A 16416-nucleotide genomic window follows, 5' to 3' on the forward strand; every position below is an offset into this window, starting at 1 on the left:
GACCACTTTTAACACCTGTTATTAAATAAAACAATCCATTTATAATATAGTTACTTATAGTATACTGTGTTGACAAAGTTAAAAAGAAAGGTCTACATAAAAACCAACAGCAAGAGTTTACATTGTCATTTTAACATCACTGTACCTATTCAAACTACCAAACTAGAGACATTCAAAAAACCTGCTTTTCCAGGAAGCATGCTGTCCCAAAACTAATACAACTACAACAAAGTTTGACTACTCTGATCTCTTTCCAATAAAAATGATAACTTTCAGCTGTTTTTAAGGTTTCAGAAAGGTTATGAACTGTCAGAACACATACATGATGATGGATGAATATTTTAATCTCATATCATGAAAGACTCACTAATACTTCAGTGACTGTACACAAATAAAATGAAGTTTCAACACTAATCATCTATGAGTCTACTTTGGCTCAGAGGCAACTGGGCAAGCATTCATGAATTTCACACCTTTGGGAAAAAAAATCCCACTCTGACTCAAAGGAAGAACAATTGTACTAACATTGTTTAAGTGCAACTACCATAAAGAAGCAAGAGAAGAGGACACCCACAAAAATGATCACTGGTGTGTTGGTTTTGTAAAAGATATGCAGACAAAATCAGACACAAAGAGTGAAAATGTCAGAGAGAACCAAACAAGTATCATAAAACAAAGCAGAAAGTAGTGATTTTTCCATGTAAAAAGAAGTGTATCTGCACACATTTATCCATTTGTCAATCTACACAGCAATTTCTATAAATAGATGTCTACACATAGACCCTCCCACTCTCACTCTAGTTCTCTTTATGGTGGCACACATATTTCTTCAGTGTAAGAGCACATGGTATAATCCATGGCATTTACAGTCTCAGGGATTTTGAATAACAAATGCCTCCAATTTATAATTGAAGATAGTTTTTCCACCTGCCAGTCCTGAAAACCTACTCCAAGACCTGAAAGTCAGGCTGTGATATTTCTTATTCAGGTATCACTTCCCAAAGAGCTGCTGCAACTAACAGCTAAGCCTACTGTTGGAAAGCTGCTCCTGAAGGAGGCTATCTCTTCACTGTTTACTTCTTAGAACCTCAAAGAGAGATAAATGATTACATCAAATAAATCTGTACAAAGAAACAAAATTCATTCAGTACTAGCAGACAAGTTTCATCCCAAGTGTCAAGAAAGTAGGGTAGCGCTTACAGAAACAATAGGGTCTAGCAGGCCACAATAATCTGGTAGCATAGGTAAAAATAACTGAACAGCCAAAAGGAACATAACTGAGAGGCAAAATTCCCAACCAAACCATAGAATTACTGCTCTTAAATTGACAAGCAGTCCCAAAGCCAACTGTGGATACAACCAGAAAAAAACACTTCTTCAGAAGTTTTCATGAAGCACCTAGGCATGCACCAGGCTAGACAAGTTTCATAGGCAGTCTAACTATTAGGAAAAAACCTCTCTTGAATCAGTGGACCCAAAACTTTCACTTAAGCCCAGCAGGAGATTCAGATGACAGGAACTAGACTCCCTTCAAGTCTTACTCCGTAACCTACTCTTTAGGCATCTAAAATGCCTGGGAAGCTGCAAGACATGAGCGGCGACCAGCAGCACTCTTAGAAAGAAAGGGAAGGCATCCTGTGGCAAGTTAAGCAAAGTAAGCAGCTATGCTTCCAGTCTTCACATGCAGCTACAGCTACAGCTGACTGAGCCTGTGAAGACAGTGCAGGAGAGATACAGCATAGAACACATAAACCCAGCTAGTACCTTAATTAATCCAAACCCATTTCTACAGCAGAGCTAGGAGAATCTGCGCTGTCCATGCTGGGTTTTATTTTTCTGACAGTTTTATTGCTCTGTAAGTTTTATACCTTACATTAGTAAATGAATTATGAGTATAGGGGGGCAGAGGGCAGGTCCACCTTTAAGAAGAGAGCTGAACAAGTGTGTGGACAGCATTTCCCAAGAGACATCAACACAGCAGATTCTGAGTTCCCACCACTCAGAAGATAAAACTAACCTGACAACGGAGGGTTATCTGGGCCCATTAAGAGTAAGTAAGCAGCCTTGAAATCCCACTGCCAGCTTTTTCATTTCACAGTGCTGTGACACACTGATTTGGCTACACAGAGGGAACTAAATACTGAATATCTCTATAATACATGAAACATAACTGCATATATGGCATGTACTATTCACTGATATACCATACACGTGATACACTTGAGACAATATTCAATGCTGCTTTAAAAAGTCTTTCAAATATTTCAACAAACCCAGTATTGCATTAAGTATGTTTGAAAAGCAGGACAGCATCCAAATATATAAAACAAAGAAACCAGTGGTACACATTTATTTCAAGCTTCCTGTGAAAACTATGAAGTCTCTCTCCTCCTCAACCTGCCACACAGCCATACATTTATAAAAGTCTTCACACAGTTACAAACCCAATATGAGTAAGAACAATGAAGACAACTTAAAAAACCCCAACATGTCTCAGCAGAAAAATGTATAAGGTGTATTTGGATTCTCAGTTAGTGCTGTGTAAGAACAAAAACTTATTTACAAGAGAGGCATAATAATTGTAATATAACTCAGCATTTTCAGCTACCCAAAGTAGGAGACACAAAGAACAGATATTTACTGAAGAAACAGTTTTTTCATTGATGTAAAACAGGCCATTTGTTTTTCCTATTTTAAACTTTCTGCCATTAAACAGATAGTCATTTTCTTCCTTTTGAAAAAAAAATCAGACCATAAATGCCTCAGGCTTAAGAAAAACCAACTTTGCTAAGTCTCTATCCTGCTTGCTTTGTGCCAGCTTTTTAGCCAGAAGAAGAAACATTTTCGCACGTTCTCCAAAGATAACACATAAGCCAGTACTCAAGGTAGTTTCACAGTCAGAAGCATATCATAATTTACCACCACACCTGGTACGTCTCAAAATGGCATACGAGGTACTAGTGTACAAATTTACAAACTTCTATACATTTTTTCTTTTCCTTGTGATAGGGACATATACTTATCTAAAAGGACCACCACAGCACAAAAAATGACCATGATGTGAAAGCTTGTCAGTCTTTTGCCATGATGGCACAACCCTTTAACTTTTACTCAGCATTTACTATTTCCAAGCCTTTTTTCCCCCCTTCTGACAATAATGAAAATGCTACAAAAATAAAAAAGGCCATTCCTGTACTAACAAATGTCAAGCTAGCCTGTTTAAAAAAAGTACTTATGCAAACCTGTCCCTTTAAGAACACCGAACAAAGCAGGCTATCTTGAGTTGCCCATATAAAGAATATCTGCTCCCAGTAAAAGGTCGAACACTTGAGAGTGAATACTGAAAGTGTCTTTAAGGGGGGGAAAAAAGGAGGATGCTGGAAGGGCTGGACAAAAGAAAACATAAATGGAGGTAGAGTAATATGCAGCGTCTGGTTTAAAAAAACCACCACCAACGGCCTCGCAAGGAGAGGCTCTCACCGCTGGCAGCTCCAGACCAGGAGAAGTCAGGAGGCCGCGGGTCCCGACGCCTTCCCAGGGCCCTTCTGCCGGGGAGCAGGAAATCCAGCGCCCGCTCCCGCGCACCTGGAGCGGCCGGCCGGCCTTACCTCTGAGTCCGCCGGAGCCGGCTGCCTCGCCGCAGGTGGGGCAGCGTGAAGTTGGAAAGGAGCGTCCAAAAACTGGGATCCGACATATCCATTTCTCCGCGTTGGAAAGCTTAAAAACTCAGTGCCATAGCACGACGAGTAAGAGGAGGAAGGGACAGCAACCCTGAGAGAGAGAGAGGGGGGGGGGAAGCCAACCAGCCTCCGAGGGGGCGGAAGGAGAGCAGAAACAGGAGCAACTCGCCCCAACAGAAACTTTTCCGTGCGGCTGCTCCGCGGGTGCCGCCCCGCCCCGGCCATTGGCGGCCGCGCAGAGGCCGCTCCGCCCGCCCAGCGCGGGTCAGAGCCCCCGCCCGTGGCCCGCGGCTCAGCCGGCACCCGGCACAGCCCCTGCGGGCCGCCCGCCCCCGCACAGCCCCCGCGGGCCGGAGCCGCCCGTCGGATGCGCTCGGACCTGCTGGGAACTGTAAGCTGAAGACGGACCAGTACGCTCGCTGCAGTGCACAGTGTACGTGTGTCACTGCCGTGGCTTCTGCCTCTCCCGGGAGAACTGACGGTACAGGTACTTAATTACCGCTTGTCACACTGGCTACCTGCCACTCCAGACATCAGGCGTTTGCCACGGAAAGCTGGGACACCTGCCTCCCTCCATTGCCAGCTACCTCTTTTGAGAAAGCTACCCTGAAGCACAGGTTGGCAAAAGAAGGGTACAGAAAGGCTCTGAGTACCTTTCCTACTCGTAACAATGACCTAATCCCTCAGGTACTTCGACTCATTTCCTCCATTTCCTCCTTCCAGCTTTCTTCCTTTGCTTTCCGCTTTACCCTTCCCCAGCTGCCTCCCAGCTCAGCTGGTTTGCTTTCTTGACTTCCACCACCCAACGTTCCACCTTCACTCCTCGTTTTAGCCTCACTGCTGACTACTGTCCTCAGTCTTTTTATACTTAATTCCAGCACCACTCTCCAGCTCTCCCCTCTCTCCCTCTGCAGCTGTCTAGACTAGCATTTTTCCTCACATCTCTGCAGTATGCAAATAAATGTGTTTCTAAAATTACTACTCTACTACCTCGTCATTCTGTAATGTCTTAACTCCAGCTGCTGAAAGCAATGATGGTCAGGTATAGAAAGACATAGTGTGGATTCAGAAACGAGGAGGTTTCTTTTAATGTACTTAAAAATTTCCATTTTGTTTATCTGAGGGTCACAGAGCAGAGCAGGAAGGGTTCATATGACACTTGGGATGAGACAGCACTCATTAGACAGCTCTCACTCTAGGTTAGCACCAAAGGCCTTACTATAAATCCCCAGCAGACACCATTTACTGACATGCCACAGTAAATGTCAGTTTAACATTGATCAAACATAAAAGAATCATCAAACACTTATAAGACATCTTAATTTTAGAAGAGACCATTTCCATGTAAGAAGGTAAAACAGCCTCATCTAGGTCTCAGGTCAGATTTTCTTGAACAAGGAAGGCTGAAATAGCTGCAGAAGCTGGTATGTGGGCTGTTGTCCATTTGTGCCCCACAGGAGGGCACTTCCCAGCATGACTGCTCTTTTTATACCTCTCCATTAAGACTGACTATTCACCTCTACTGCAGCCAGTAAAAGAAAAATTCTCATCCATTTATTTTCACTTTGAGGCATGCCTGAGCATACTGAGCATGAAGTTTTAAAGGTTCAAATGAGGGCAAGCATGGCTGACAACACTCCTTTCTTAAAACTGTTTAAGAAGGAAATTCTCAAAGATCTACAAAACTACCAAGAAACACCTCCCCCACAAACTCCGTAACTTCATCATCTCTGCTACATACACAAGTTTTTGCCTGTAATCAGCGTGTTTGGAGACAGAACAGTACACAATCCTGAAACCAGGGAATTACACATAACTGATACTGAACAGCACTAGCTAAATATTAAAACAAAGTCTTCCACCTATCACACAGGAGAAGTTTCAGTGTCCTCACGGCCCTGCAAGTTCTCCCCTGGCCTTATTACTCTACCTAAGGGGCAGTTAAGAGTTACAAAAGCAGTTCATTTTCTATAATTCAGTCAAGCACATCATTTGTGGGGTGATCATGTAACATGGAGGTCAAACTTCATTTCACATTAAGGCAAAAAATTACCAGTCTTTTCTGTTTCAAGCCCAGGACAGTAACTGAACTCATGATTTCTTTGTGAAAATCTCTACCACTTCATCAAAATGATGTGAAGCCTCCAATTCTGAAATAGACCCTAAAAGCTTTTAAAAATTAAGCAAGACTAGCCTATCATAATGTTGGCAAAGACCCACCAGAAAAAAAGATGATTGCTGCATGAAAGTTGACAAATTCTGGTGGAAGAAAAGTTTAACCCTTCTGTGTACAACCAGATGAGATTACAACAGCCGTTACACTGATTTCATTATCTGAAAAGCTGGATTTTTGCAAAAGCAGAAAGGATAAAAAATAGGATAAAAGAAAGGATAAATTCTAGGCAACTGTTTCTGTCCACATATATAGCAACAGAGGATATCATAATGTCATGGTTTTAGGAATGGTGTTCCCCAATTTAGTACTCCTGCTGAGACTCTACAAAGCATATCATGCTCACTTCCCTCTCCCCCTCCGCCTCCATGCCCCTTCAGCAGGATGGAGAAGAGAATAGAAGACACAAAGCATAAAGATCACAGGTTCAGGTAATAATAACTTACTGGAAACAAGATTAAAAAAAGAACAGTAACAGCAACAATTCTCACACCCCCGAGAATACCTGACTACTTCCTCCACCATGCTACCCAACCTAAAAGAGAGCCTTTTCCCCCATCCCCAGAAAGTCACATGAGATGGCATAGAATAACCTCCACGTCCTAGCCATGCCCCCTTCTGGCTACTGCAAAATTTAACCCTGGCCAGAACCAGGACACATAATAACAATCAATGGTGAACACTGTTCACTTCAAACAGTGGTTTGATGGTCAAATCCCTTGCAATTCTGTCTCTAGATCCTGCACAGACTATTCACAAGCAATAGCTCCCCAAATTCCATGACCTGTAGATCCAAACATAACTTCACCTTGGCTTTCTGTGCACAATTACAAGTACGCACAGTCCTGCTAATCAGTCATGCTGTTTGTAGCATGGGCTTGAAAGCAAGGAGACTCGAATAATTATTTTTCTGAAGTGCTTGCTGGACATACACATATTAAGGCACTACAGAGACTTTGACAAAGGCATGAAAATGAAGGGGGTAGCTCTAAGAAGTCCATCATTGTCCCACAACAACCCTAGAAAAATTACATGTTTCATAAAGCAAAGCATAGGCTTTATCCTTTAAGAGCACAACATGTAAATGGTGGTGAAGACTTTGCAATGCCTGTCAATAAACAACATAGCTTCCAAAGCGGTGTCTGCAGTTTGTGACTTTCCATGACACAGAAATGCCTGATTTCAAAGCAAACACCTCAAGGGAGAGTGAAGTTTTGCATCTTATTAGTACTACATAGATGCTAAGAGGACATCTTCTCTCCCCATTTAGTGAGCTCAATCAGCTCAAGGAAGGACATCCCAGGACCAGACCCAGTACGAGGGATGCAGACAGGTCATGCAGAGAGGCAGGGGCAGCAGGACAACTTCTTTTGCAGTGTCTGTCCATAAAATTGAAGCCTCTTTGACTATCGATACTGATAATGCTGCTCAACCTTTAAAACACAGGTTCAACAGATGTATTTTGTCGTATTCCTTCAGGCACTGCAATTTACTTACCTCTGCCATGTACAAAAGGCAAAAAAAAATTAAACAATAAAGATGATAATGTCTTAAAAGTATCAAAATCTGAAATTATTAGGAACAGATCTATGTCATACTGATAAATGCATAGTTGACAATTACCTACAGTTTTCCTGCAACAAAATGTTATTGATATGTTCAGCAACTTTACCACAGTATCCAACTAAAACAGAATTCTGCAGTTGTCAAAAAGAAATAAAATGACAAAGTTAAGAACCTGCAAACATCCTTAACAGCATATGTTGCTTAAGTTATTGTCTATACAGCCACTTGCAAAACAACAAGCAACTCAAACTTCATCTCTTAGGAGATGCTTTACTGTAGAACTTGGGTAATGACTTTTATTTATCACGAAGAGTTACATAAGCTAGCACATAACAAAACAAGTTACAAGGATCATTAAGTTTTCTCTTTTATATTCACTTGAAGATAAAAAACATCACATCACTCAAGTCAGAAAAGGTGCCTGATCTACCCTTGCTTTGAAGATTACATTTCCAAAAACAAACGTACAAAAGGCATCCTTAGAAAAGCCTCATTCAATATGAGAGAAAAAAAATTCAAAATGTCAACATTTACTTCAGTAATTAACATCAATAAAAATTCTTCACCAGTAACTTTTTAATTGTGTAACACTCATTACTGATTTTAAGTACCACCATGAAATACTACTTAAGGAAGTTGAAAGTGCATCTTTAAAAACCACAATGACATACCAATGCTAAATCAATATTTTGCACATAATATTCCAATACAAAAGTTATCTAATCTACCATCTTCATGCTGATAATTACATTAATAAACACTGGAATTTTAAAAAAAATATTAAAATATTGAAAGTCACTGCCCAAGGGCATTACAGAATGCTCAAGTCTCACCAGTTTTATAGGAAGATGGACATTGAATGCAGTTCACCAGCAGCAATACAGACAATAAAAAGTTCCTTAGAGATACTAAGACTAGTAAAATCTTAAAAGCATAGGCCTCATACTGAAAAAGATGAGTAAATTTGTGAACCAGGAAAGAAAAAATGTTGCCTTAAGGCACCTTCTCTGTTTTCATGGGCTAGGAAGATTATGAAATCGCATCTTTTAGCAACACAGAAATGCTTCTCATTTCATCAACATCTTGGAAGAACAATAAATTAGAACTGAGCTAACTCATCCCTTGAGAGGAGTTTGTTTTGGTTTAGTTGAGTCTTTTTAATCAGACAATTATGATCCAATGAGTAACAAAGGAACCGGTGAAGCTGCTCATTCAGTTGTTGCTATTTTCAAAGTGTCTTGGAATAGCTGGAAGTTTTACAACGGTTGAACTAAGCTGTCATAACACTCCTTTATAAGGACAAACAGGATATTGCTGCTGCCAGTACTGAGTTGAGGTATGGTAACTTACTTAGTGTCACATGAAACAGTCTGCCCAAAAAGTGTTTCAAGAGAGATTTCAAGTCTGGTCAATAACCATCTCAGCTGACAATACATCAAGACATTTGTAAAATATTCCACCTGTCTCCTAACAATGTTGTAATAGGTTCACTATTACAGCAGAAAAATTTATGCATTAGGGCAACATTAAAACTCACCTATATATTTGAAAAAGTAACTGCACATTAAACATTTCTAGTAGATCATACATGATTATGTTTTTCATTTAACACAAGTAAATACTGCTATCAATGAGGTGGAAAGAAATATGATACCCTTTCTAGCAAACAAGACATAAGAGGTAAGTAACCACGGGAACAAGCTAATTTATCATTGGATAAAGCAGCCTTATTTGAACAACATGCATTATAGTCTTGCTAGCCAAGAAGTCATATCAAAGGACAAAAACACCCCCCAGTCATAAAATACATACATATCGCAGAATCTGGAAGGCAGATTATCAGGCAAACAATTTAGGTACTATCATAGATAAATAGCTAAGTAAGAGCTTTTTATGTGATGTATAGATGAAAGAATAAATGTCCCTCAGTTCTACACGCAGGAAAATCTCTCATGGGATCAAGGAGATGACACAACTGAGCACTGAGGGACTAAAATGCAGCTAGTTGTGGCATTTCCCAAAGGCTGCAAAAAAGTCATGAGGAGTTCAAGGAAAAAAAATCATAATCTGAATTACATTGTGCAGCTTGAAAAAAACTCATTTATTTCACTTGGTCGAGTCTATCGGAGAACCTTGGACATTCAGTATGCGTTTCCCCAGCAGGAACAGATTTTCATGAGGAAACCGAGTGTAAGAATAGCAAACTCCATCATGTCTTTCCCTCACACACAAAGTTAGGGGTTCCATCTGCAGGAGTCAGACAAAAAAACAGTTTTAAATTCTTTTCTCTTATCCATTTTAACACAGGGATTTTCCATCACTGTAAATTTTGTATGTCATATGCCTTTCTAACTAAAAAAATAATCACACTTCAAACAAGCACTAGAGGATGCGTAAAAAACCCCAAAGCTCTTGACAAAGTCTACAGCCTATTTTATAAAGGTTGTCAAACTAAAAGATCTCACTGGTATATTCAGTCCTTAAGATGTACTAATTAATTATTATTACCACATTTAATTACAATAATTGAAATCTTGCTCCCCCTAGCGGTAGACGTTGATGTGTATTACCTTCTAGCGGCTGCACAGGATTTCACTGTGGGATGTTCAGTGTAAAAATAAGTTGAAGAAATCACAGCACGGAAGAATATTTTGTGGGTGTACAATGTATGTCTGCCAAATGTCTAAATTTTCTTAGCTATGTTTATAAATACACATAAACACTAATACTTTAACAAGTTTTGAAGTAACGTGCAAAATACAAAAAAATCTCCCACTGCTCTAGTTTATTATAGCTCATCTAATATAAACACATTTAGGAAAAGCAATGGCCCCAGCACCTCCCCCCATTTCTAAAAGACTCTAAAATTATGCACAATATATTTGGAAGTTAAATACATTGTCTATCCATCTGCATCAGGCATCAGAATTCACATCAGGCAACACTATTTTTAATCTAGCATTTTGCTGTCTGTAGTGGAATGAGCCAACCATGCTAACAACTGTGCTGCCTATTTACTCTGGCCTAGAGATTAGCTTCTCCTTCTGAGCTAGTTTAGCAAACCAACTAATGAGAAAGTATGAAAGAACCATTTCCCATTTTTATCACTGAATTTTCATTTATCTTGGCAAGTAGAGCAGCATTACTACATTTCAGAAGTGCTGCTTTATGTGGTAAGCAAGTCCAGAGAGAGTCAGAAAACATCTAATAAAAATGTCGTAATTTTCCAGATACCATGATGCTTGGACCTTGACTTCATTACCACAAATGCCAGGGGGTGGGAAAAGGAATACCGTATTACAAAGTATTAGTATTACTCTATCCTCCTTTGTTTGTTCTTCAAGTACCTTTTTGCCAGCAGTTAACAGCATCCTAAGAGGATCACATCTTTTTTCAAATCATTAATTAACCTTTTTTGTGACGGCAGTACCACTGATATAAATGTGAAGGTACCCGTTATCCAACAGATATCTAAAAAGCCATAATGAAGTTTTCCAGTTCTGGGCATTCATGTGAAACAATCATCACTTATTTCATTGCACTGGTTTAGACCCCTGTACACACTTAGATGTCCTCCTGATGTCACACACGCAGCCGTATTTTATCAAGCATCTTTTTAAATCAACAGCCATAACCTATGTGGCAAACAGCATTATTAAGGGTCAAGGCGCAATTCCTAAAAAATGTCTTAAGAAATTGTGGATACTATCATTCTTCTAAAATAATTACATACTTAGATATTGCCATCCATTCCACATCACAGCTGCAGTCAACTAAACCGTATTTTTTGAGAAAAAAATATTTATTAATTCAATTGTAGAAAACATTTTTTTTAAGAGAAGCTTTTTATGGTTTCTACACTGCAAAGTTAGTAATTGTGTTTTTAACATTTTGTAATGGCATAAATCCGATAGTCTGTATAAAACAGACTTACAGCATACAATCTTTCTCTACTTTTTAAAGATGAAAATGTTCATATCTGACTTTTCATTAAAGGAAACAGACTATATAAAATGGAGTTTGGAACACATATGTATAAAAAAAGACTGTTCAGCATTTTTAAGTTTATCTGAGTCTGTTTCATTTTAATAACTTTCTAATTATGGAAAACAGAGTCCAAAACCCACAATCCTCAAAAGGCAGTTAAGTGGAGCATTTTGTCCTGCCACCACAGCACTCTGGTTTGAAGAATCCCAAACAACATACTCGTCTGAGAGGAATGCTACCCCTCATACAGAGCCATTTTCTTTAGTTCAACTCTGCCCCAGAACATCCCAGTGCCATACTCATAGATTTGAGTAACAGACTTCACGGATTCTCTGTTTTTCGTCAAATGAACTAGGAAAGAAATCAAGCTCAAGTTCTGTTTGATAGCTTTTAATCCTGATAGGTTTGGGAAAGATGTCATCATGAATTGTAACCTTCCTCATTCTTAAAATCCTTTTTGGGGTACAGGGTTTAATGGAGGTCAGCACGGTGAAGGTCTCAAGTCTGTAAATCAAAGTCTAAACAGATCAAATCCTGTGATACAGAATTGAAAAGCACTTATTCATTATAAATGCTGTCTTCAGTGAGACAGAAAACTTCATAAGCTGTAATATTTACACACTGAATTTCCTAAATTAATTACCCAATCAGCACAAGTCTATAGTTACAGACCCATTATAGGTCTCTGTCAGAGCAAGGACATTACAGGCTCCTCCCCAGAACTGGCAAGTACTCTGTTTACTTCATGTATTTTAAACACACAATTTTCTTTAAAGTCATTACTTAAATGACAGTGAATAAAAATCAGGTGCCAAGAATTCAGAGCTTTGCCATATATATACACCCAAGTACTTGCATTTCCTGAGCTTTCCCTGCACTCATCTGGCTTCATGCTTCAGTTAATCCATGTGATGGATCTGTTGTCAGCAGAACGGTGTGAGATGGAGCACCCCATGCAGTGCAAGCTGGCAAATTGGAACTCAGGTACACAGGAAGTTTAAAGGGAAAACATTATCTTTAGAAAAATATTATGCAGATCGCCCATTAACGCTACCCTTGGTATTTCAAACAATGACCTGAGCACACAGCACTGCAAGTTGATAATATCCCTAAAACATTTTACAGGTCACCCTTAACGCTCTCCTCCTCAAAAGGCTAAATAATAAACAATCATAGGTGTGCTTCAGCACACACCTCCAGTTTAAATCTGAATTTCTGAACAACCATAATTACACTCAGCACATACTCTTATGTCTGTGTGGTTTACTAAACACTTAACGATCAGACATGCAGATGATATGGCTGCCAAACAGACCACTGGAAGGAGTAGAATTAACTACATAGAAAGAAGGTAACTTTACAGAAACAAAATTAAAAGCAACCATTTACAATTGCAAGACTAAAAAAGATTATTTTAATTAGTTATGCTTATCAAAATATGACAGAAAATTCTCAAAATTAAGGACAAAATACTAAAAATTACCTCATGGCTAAGGTGCCTCAGGGTCTAAGACCTGATGTCATCTAGTTATTTAATCTGTTTGCACTTCAGGTCTCCACCTGTAAAGCAAAGGTATTTCTACTTCTTGGGAGGGCTGTGAAGATAATTACAGAAACACCTGCATCAAATGTTCAGATACTAAAAAAACAGGAGGGAAGAAAGAAGTAGACAGTAATAGGGAAATCTTCTTCGGGCTGACCACTCTACAGAATCATAGGTACTTAATGATTTATACAATTCCTACCTACCTATAAGCAAAGACCACAGAGGTATAAGTTGAAAGGGATTCAGATGAGTCAAGAAACAGTCTTAAATCTCTCTGATATGTACATCAGGGAGAATGACAGGAGTCAGGGAGGAAACCACGATAAGTCACAGAATTTCACCCTCCACTTCCTAAGACAGGCAAACACATTTTGGTTTCATTTTGTAGGACTGAGAGTCCACATCAGCTCTCTCTAACAAGCACCTGAATTGTCACCAAGACTGTCAAAACTTTTGAAGAAGCAGAGGATCAGCATAATCCACATTAGCTGTTCTAGGCCTCCAGCATCCTGAAAAACTCTTATCATAGTAGCAATGAGGTGACAACTGTTTAGCTTTCAAATAACAGTTCAAACCACTAAGTGTCCTAATTTCTCTGATACCAGACCACCTTATTATTCCATTCATGTAACTACAGAGTATAAAAGTTTATGGAAATATCAATATCCTGATACAAAAGAGATTTATAAGCATTTAGCACTGCAAATATACACCACCAATAAAAAAACCCCCAAACCTATCTCAAAACCCCTTCACCATTCAATCAGCCTCTCCTTTGACCATCTCCAGTTATATCTGGACATGGCTTAACATGAATTTTAATATGCTTGAACTATGCAAATGTATATAGTTTGTTTCTTTTAAATCACCATACTCATTTATCTCAGTATTTTGCTTTTTCCTGGTAGATGGCTTGGTTCTTTTAAAAATTATGCAACAATTCAATTCTGCAAAATTAAGTAATAACCATGCTGAATGTTGACAACGGATTATCTCAGCCTATTCTCTATGCTGCTGTTCCTCAGCATCCACACTTGCACACTTCTACATACACACAAGAGGAGCAGATTTCATCAGTCCAGTGGCAGACTGCATCTGGAGAGCCTAAATGTTCTCTTGGCAAAGAAACAGCAGAATGAAGGTGAAGGTGAAAGGAAGAACATGCCAGGCTGCTCATAATGAAAGACTGGTTTCAGCTGATAAATACATAAAACAGCACTTGCCATGATCCCCTTCTCTCAGGTACTACATCAACTTTTGGAAGTATTTCTAGGTTTTATCAGCTGGGGAAGTTACACAGCATTATCAGCCTTCCCGAACTCAACAGCATGTGTTTCTATGTACTTGCCAACAAAACTACAGCAACCAGTCTATAACTTCTAAAACATGACTGAAGGCAGTTTTTCAAAGCATTTTCTCTGCTGGAGTAGTGTGTAGGGAAGGCTGATGCACACAGCGCTGGTTTCTGTTCTGTATCTATTTTTATCAAGGTGCGATAAAATGATGCAGATGCAACATAATGCCGCAGCGTTGGCACTGAGCAAGGTTGAGAACTTCCATCTCAAGAATATAGCTGCAGAACTTTTTCTCTGGCAACTCACACAAGGACCAGCTGAAATTTGTCACTGCACTGCAAAAATTTGTGATTTTGGGATAACATCAGTGGAATTACCATAGGAAATTCTTCCCCTGGAAGTGAACCACTAGCATCCCTATCAGACTAAACTTTCAAAGAAGAATATAGGACAACGGGCAGGTTAACCTAGCAGTTTCTCCATATCTGCAAGAACTATGTGATTGGCAACACATTACAGACAGTCACATCTTGGACAGTAAGTAGACCTTGAATTCAAGGTGTACTAAAAGCATTCTTATCAAACCAGATTAAGCCAATCATGAAGCCATACTACAAAAGTCTGAATTTACATGCAGGCTGAGGCCAGGTGAGGCTCAGCACACTTCAGTCATTACTAATAGATACGTCACCTGACAGGCAAAGCAAAGAGGTCAACAGAACAGTCCCACAGTGACTTATGATGGCTGCTAGCAGGTCACTTGCATGGACATGCAACTCAGTAGTATGACAGCATAGGAGGAGACCAGACTGTCCATTTTCCAGCACATTTCAAGACCCATCTTAAGAGTTATTTCTGTATATAAAATGTGGATCAATTGTTCAAATTTTAACCACCTCCTTGAATTGCAGTGATTTCCTAATACCATAGTGTGCAGCACTCAACTCACCAGGTCTCTGGGTGGCCCCAAATAGAACTCCCTGTCATCCTCCTTCCTTTCCCACAATTTCTGATTTAGGTGTGGTATATTTTTTGTAAGTATTAACAACTTAAGCTGTGAGGTTTTTTTAATTAAAAAATGTGGGGAAAAAAATCTACAGAGTAATGTCAGGTTTTGATTTCAAAATGGGGCTATACCAGGTCATTTTTCTTTAAGACTTGTATGGCGAAAACATTCATGAATTAGCCAATGAACACTTTACTAAGTAATCTGAGCAGCACATCAAATTATGGCAAAAGTAAGCATTATTATGAGGGAATAGCTCAGTGGGAAATACTTCTAGAATATTTTAATTCTGTTTTAGAAAGTATTAGAAAGTAGTAAATCAGTTCAAGAAATCTCCATTCAGGTCACTCCTATGGCTGCATAGCCTTCAAAACTGTAAGAAAGACACTTTTTCAAACAGTATTTTGAATAAAAAATAATAACTGTCTTCAGATTCAGCATTCTCCTGTTACAGCACCACTCCACAATTACTGTAATTTTCAAATTCAAATTCATGTTGTATGTTGTTCATACTTCCTCAAAATGCTTTAAAGGCCTAACATACTAAATTTAAAATTTAACATTCAAGAGTAAACACCAAATACAACCTAAAAGGCCAGAAGATTTAATAAAACTAGCACACAAGTACTTCGGGATGATTTTTATGAGAGTTTAGGGAGAGGAGGATCAACAAACTGGCATTTAAAATTATTCAGATGAGCTCTGTGTCTGTAGCTTTCAGTCTACCACAAAAAATAACTATCACAAGAACTTCCTTGATTTCTTAAGATGCACCTTAAACATGAACTAAAAAAAAAAAAAAATTAAAAAAAAAAAACAAAACCACAAAAAAACCCCAAAAACAAACAAACAACAAAAAAACCAACACAGGATTAAAGCAAAGATCTCTGTTTCTGGTAAGCCTTCTAGAATTCTGTCATCTGTCCCTGTAAGTTAGAGGGACGTTCCTGTTCTTGCTTTACTTGATCTAAAAAATATATACCTAAATCTTTCTGCAGAACAATATCTAATAGTACAAGCCACAAATTAAATTGAAAAGCTATGTGAATTAAGACAAAGTAATATAGAAGAATTCAGTTTGTCCAGGGAGCCTTTAAAAATGTACTTAAAGCCTAGTCTTTATGATATGAGAAATCAAGTTTGATACTCCAGAAGCTTTACAA

The 16416-nt window shown here is 38.9% G+C and overlaps 1 protein-coding gene across 10 annotated transcripts in view; it reads right to left on the bottom strand.

Moving 5' to 3' along the window:
- MAST4 (microtubule associated serine/threonine kinase family member 4) overlaps positions 1-16416 on the bottom strand; it is a 286627-nt gene that overhangs the window by 103429 nt on the left and 166782 nt on the right. For 2 of the 10 annotated variants that reach the window (XM_032095435.1, XM_032095434.1), the window contains exon 1: positions 3609-3872. The exons of the other annotated variants lie outside the window; for them this stretch is intronic. In XM_032095435.1, coding sequence (XP_031951326.1) covers positions 3609-3700 — 92 coding nt within the window. In that variant the 5' untranslated portion in view covers positions 3701-3872. Of the gene's footprint in view, positions 1-3608; positions 3873-16416 lie in introns of those variants that run through there. 10 annotated transcript variants of the gene reach the window in all.

Source organism: Corvus moneduloides, chromosome Z (genome assembly GCF_009650955.1).
Source record: "Corvus moneduloides isolate bCorMon1 chromosome Z, bCorMon1.pri, whole genome shotgun sequence".
Lineage (NCBI taxonomy): Eukaryota > Metazoa > Chordata > Aves > Passeriformes > Corvidae > Corvus > Corvus moneduloides.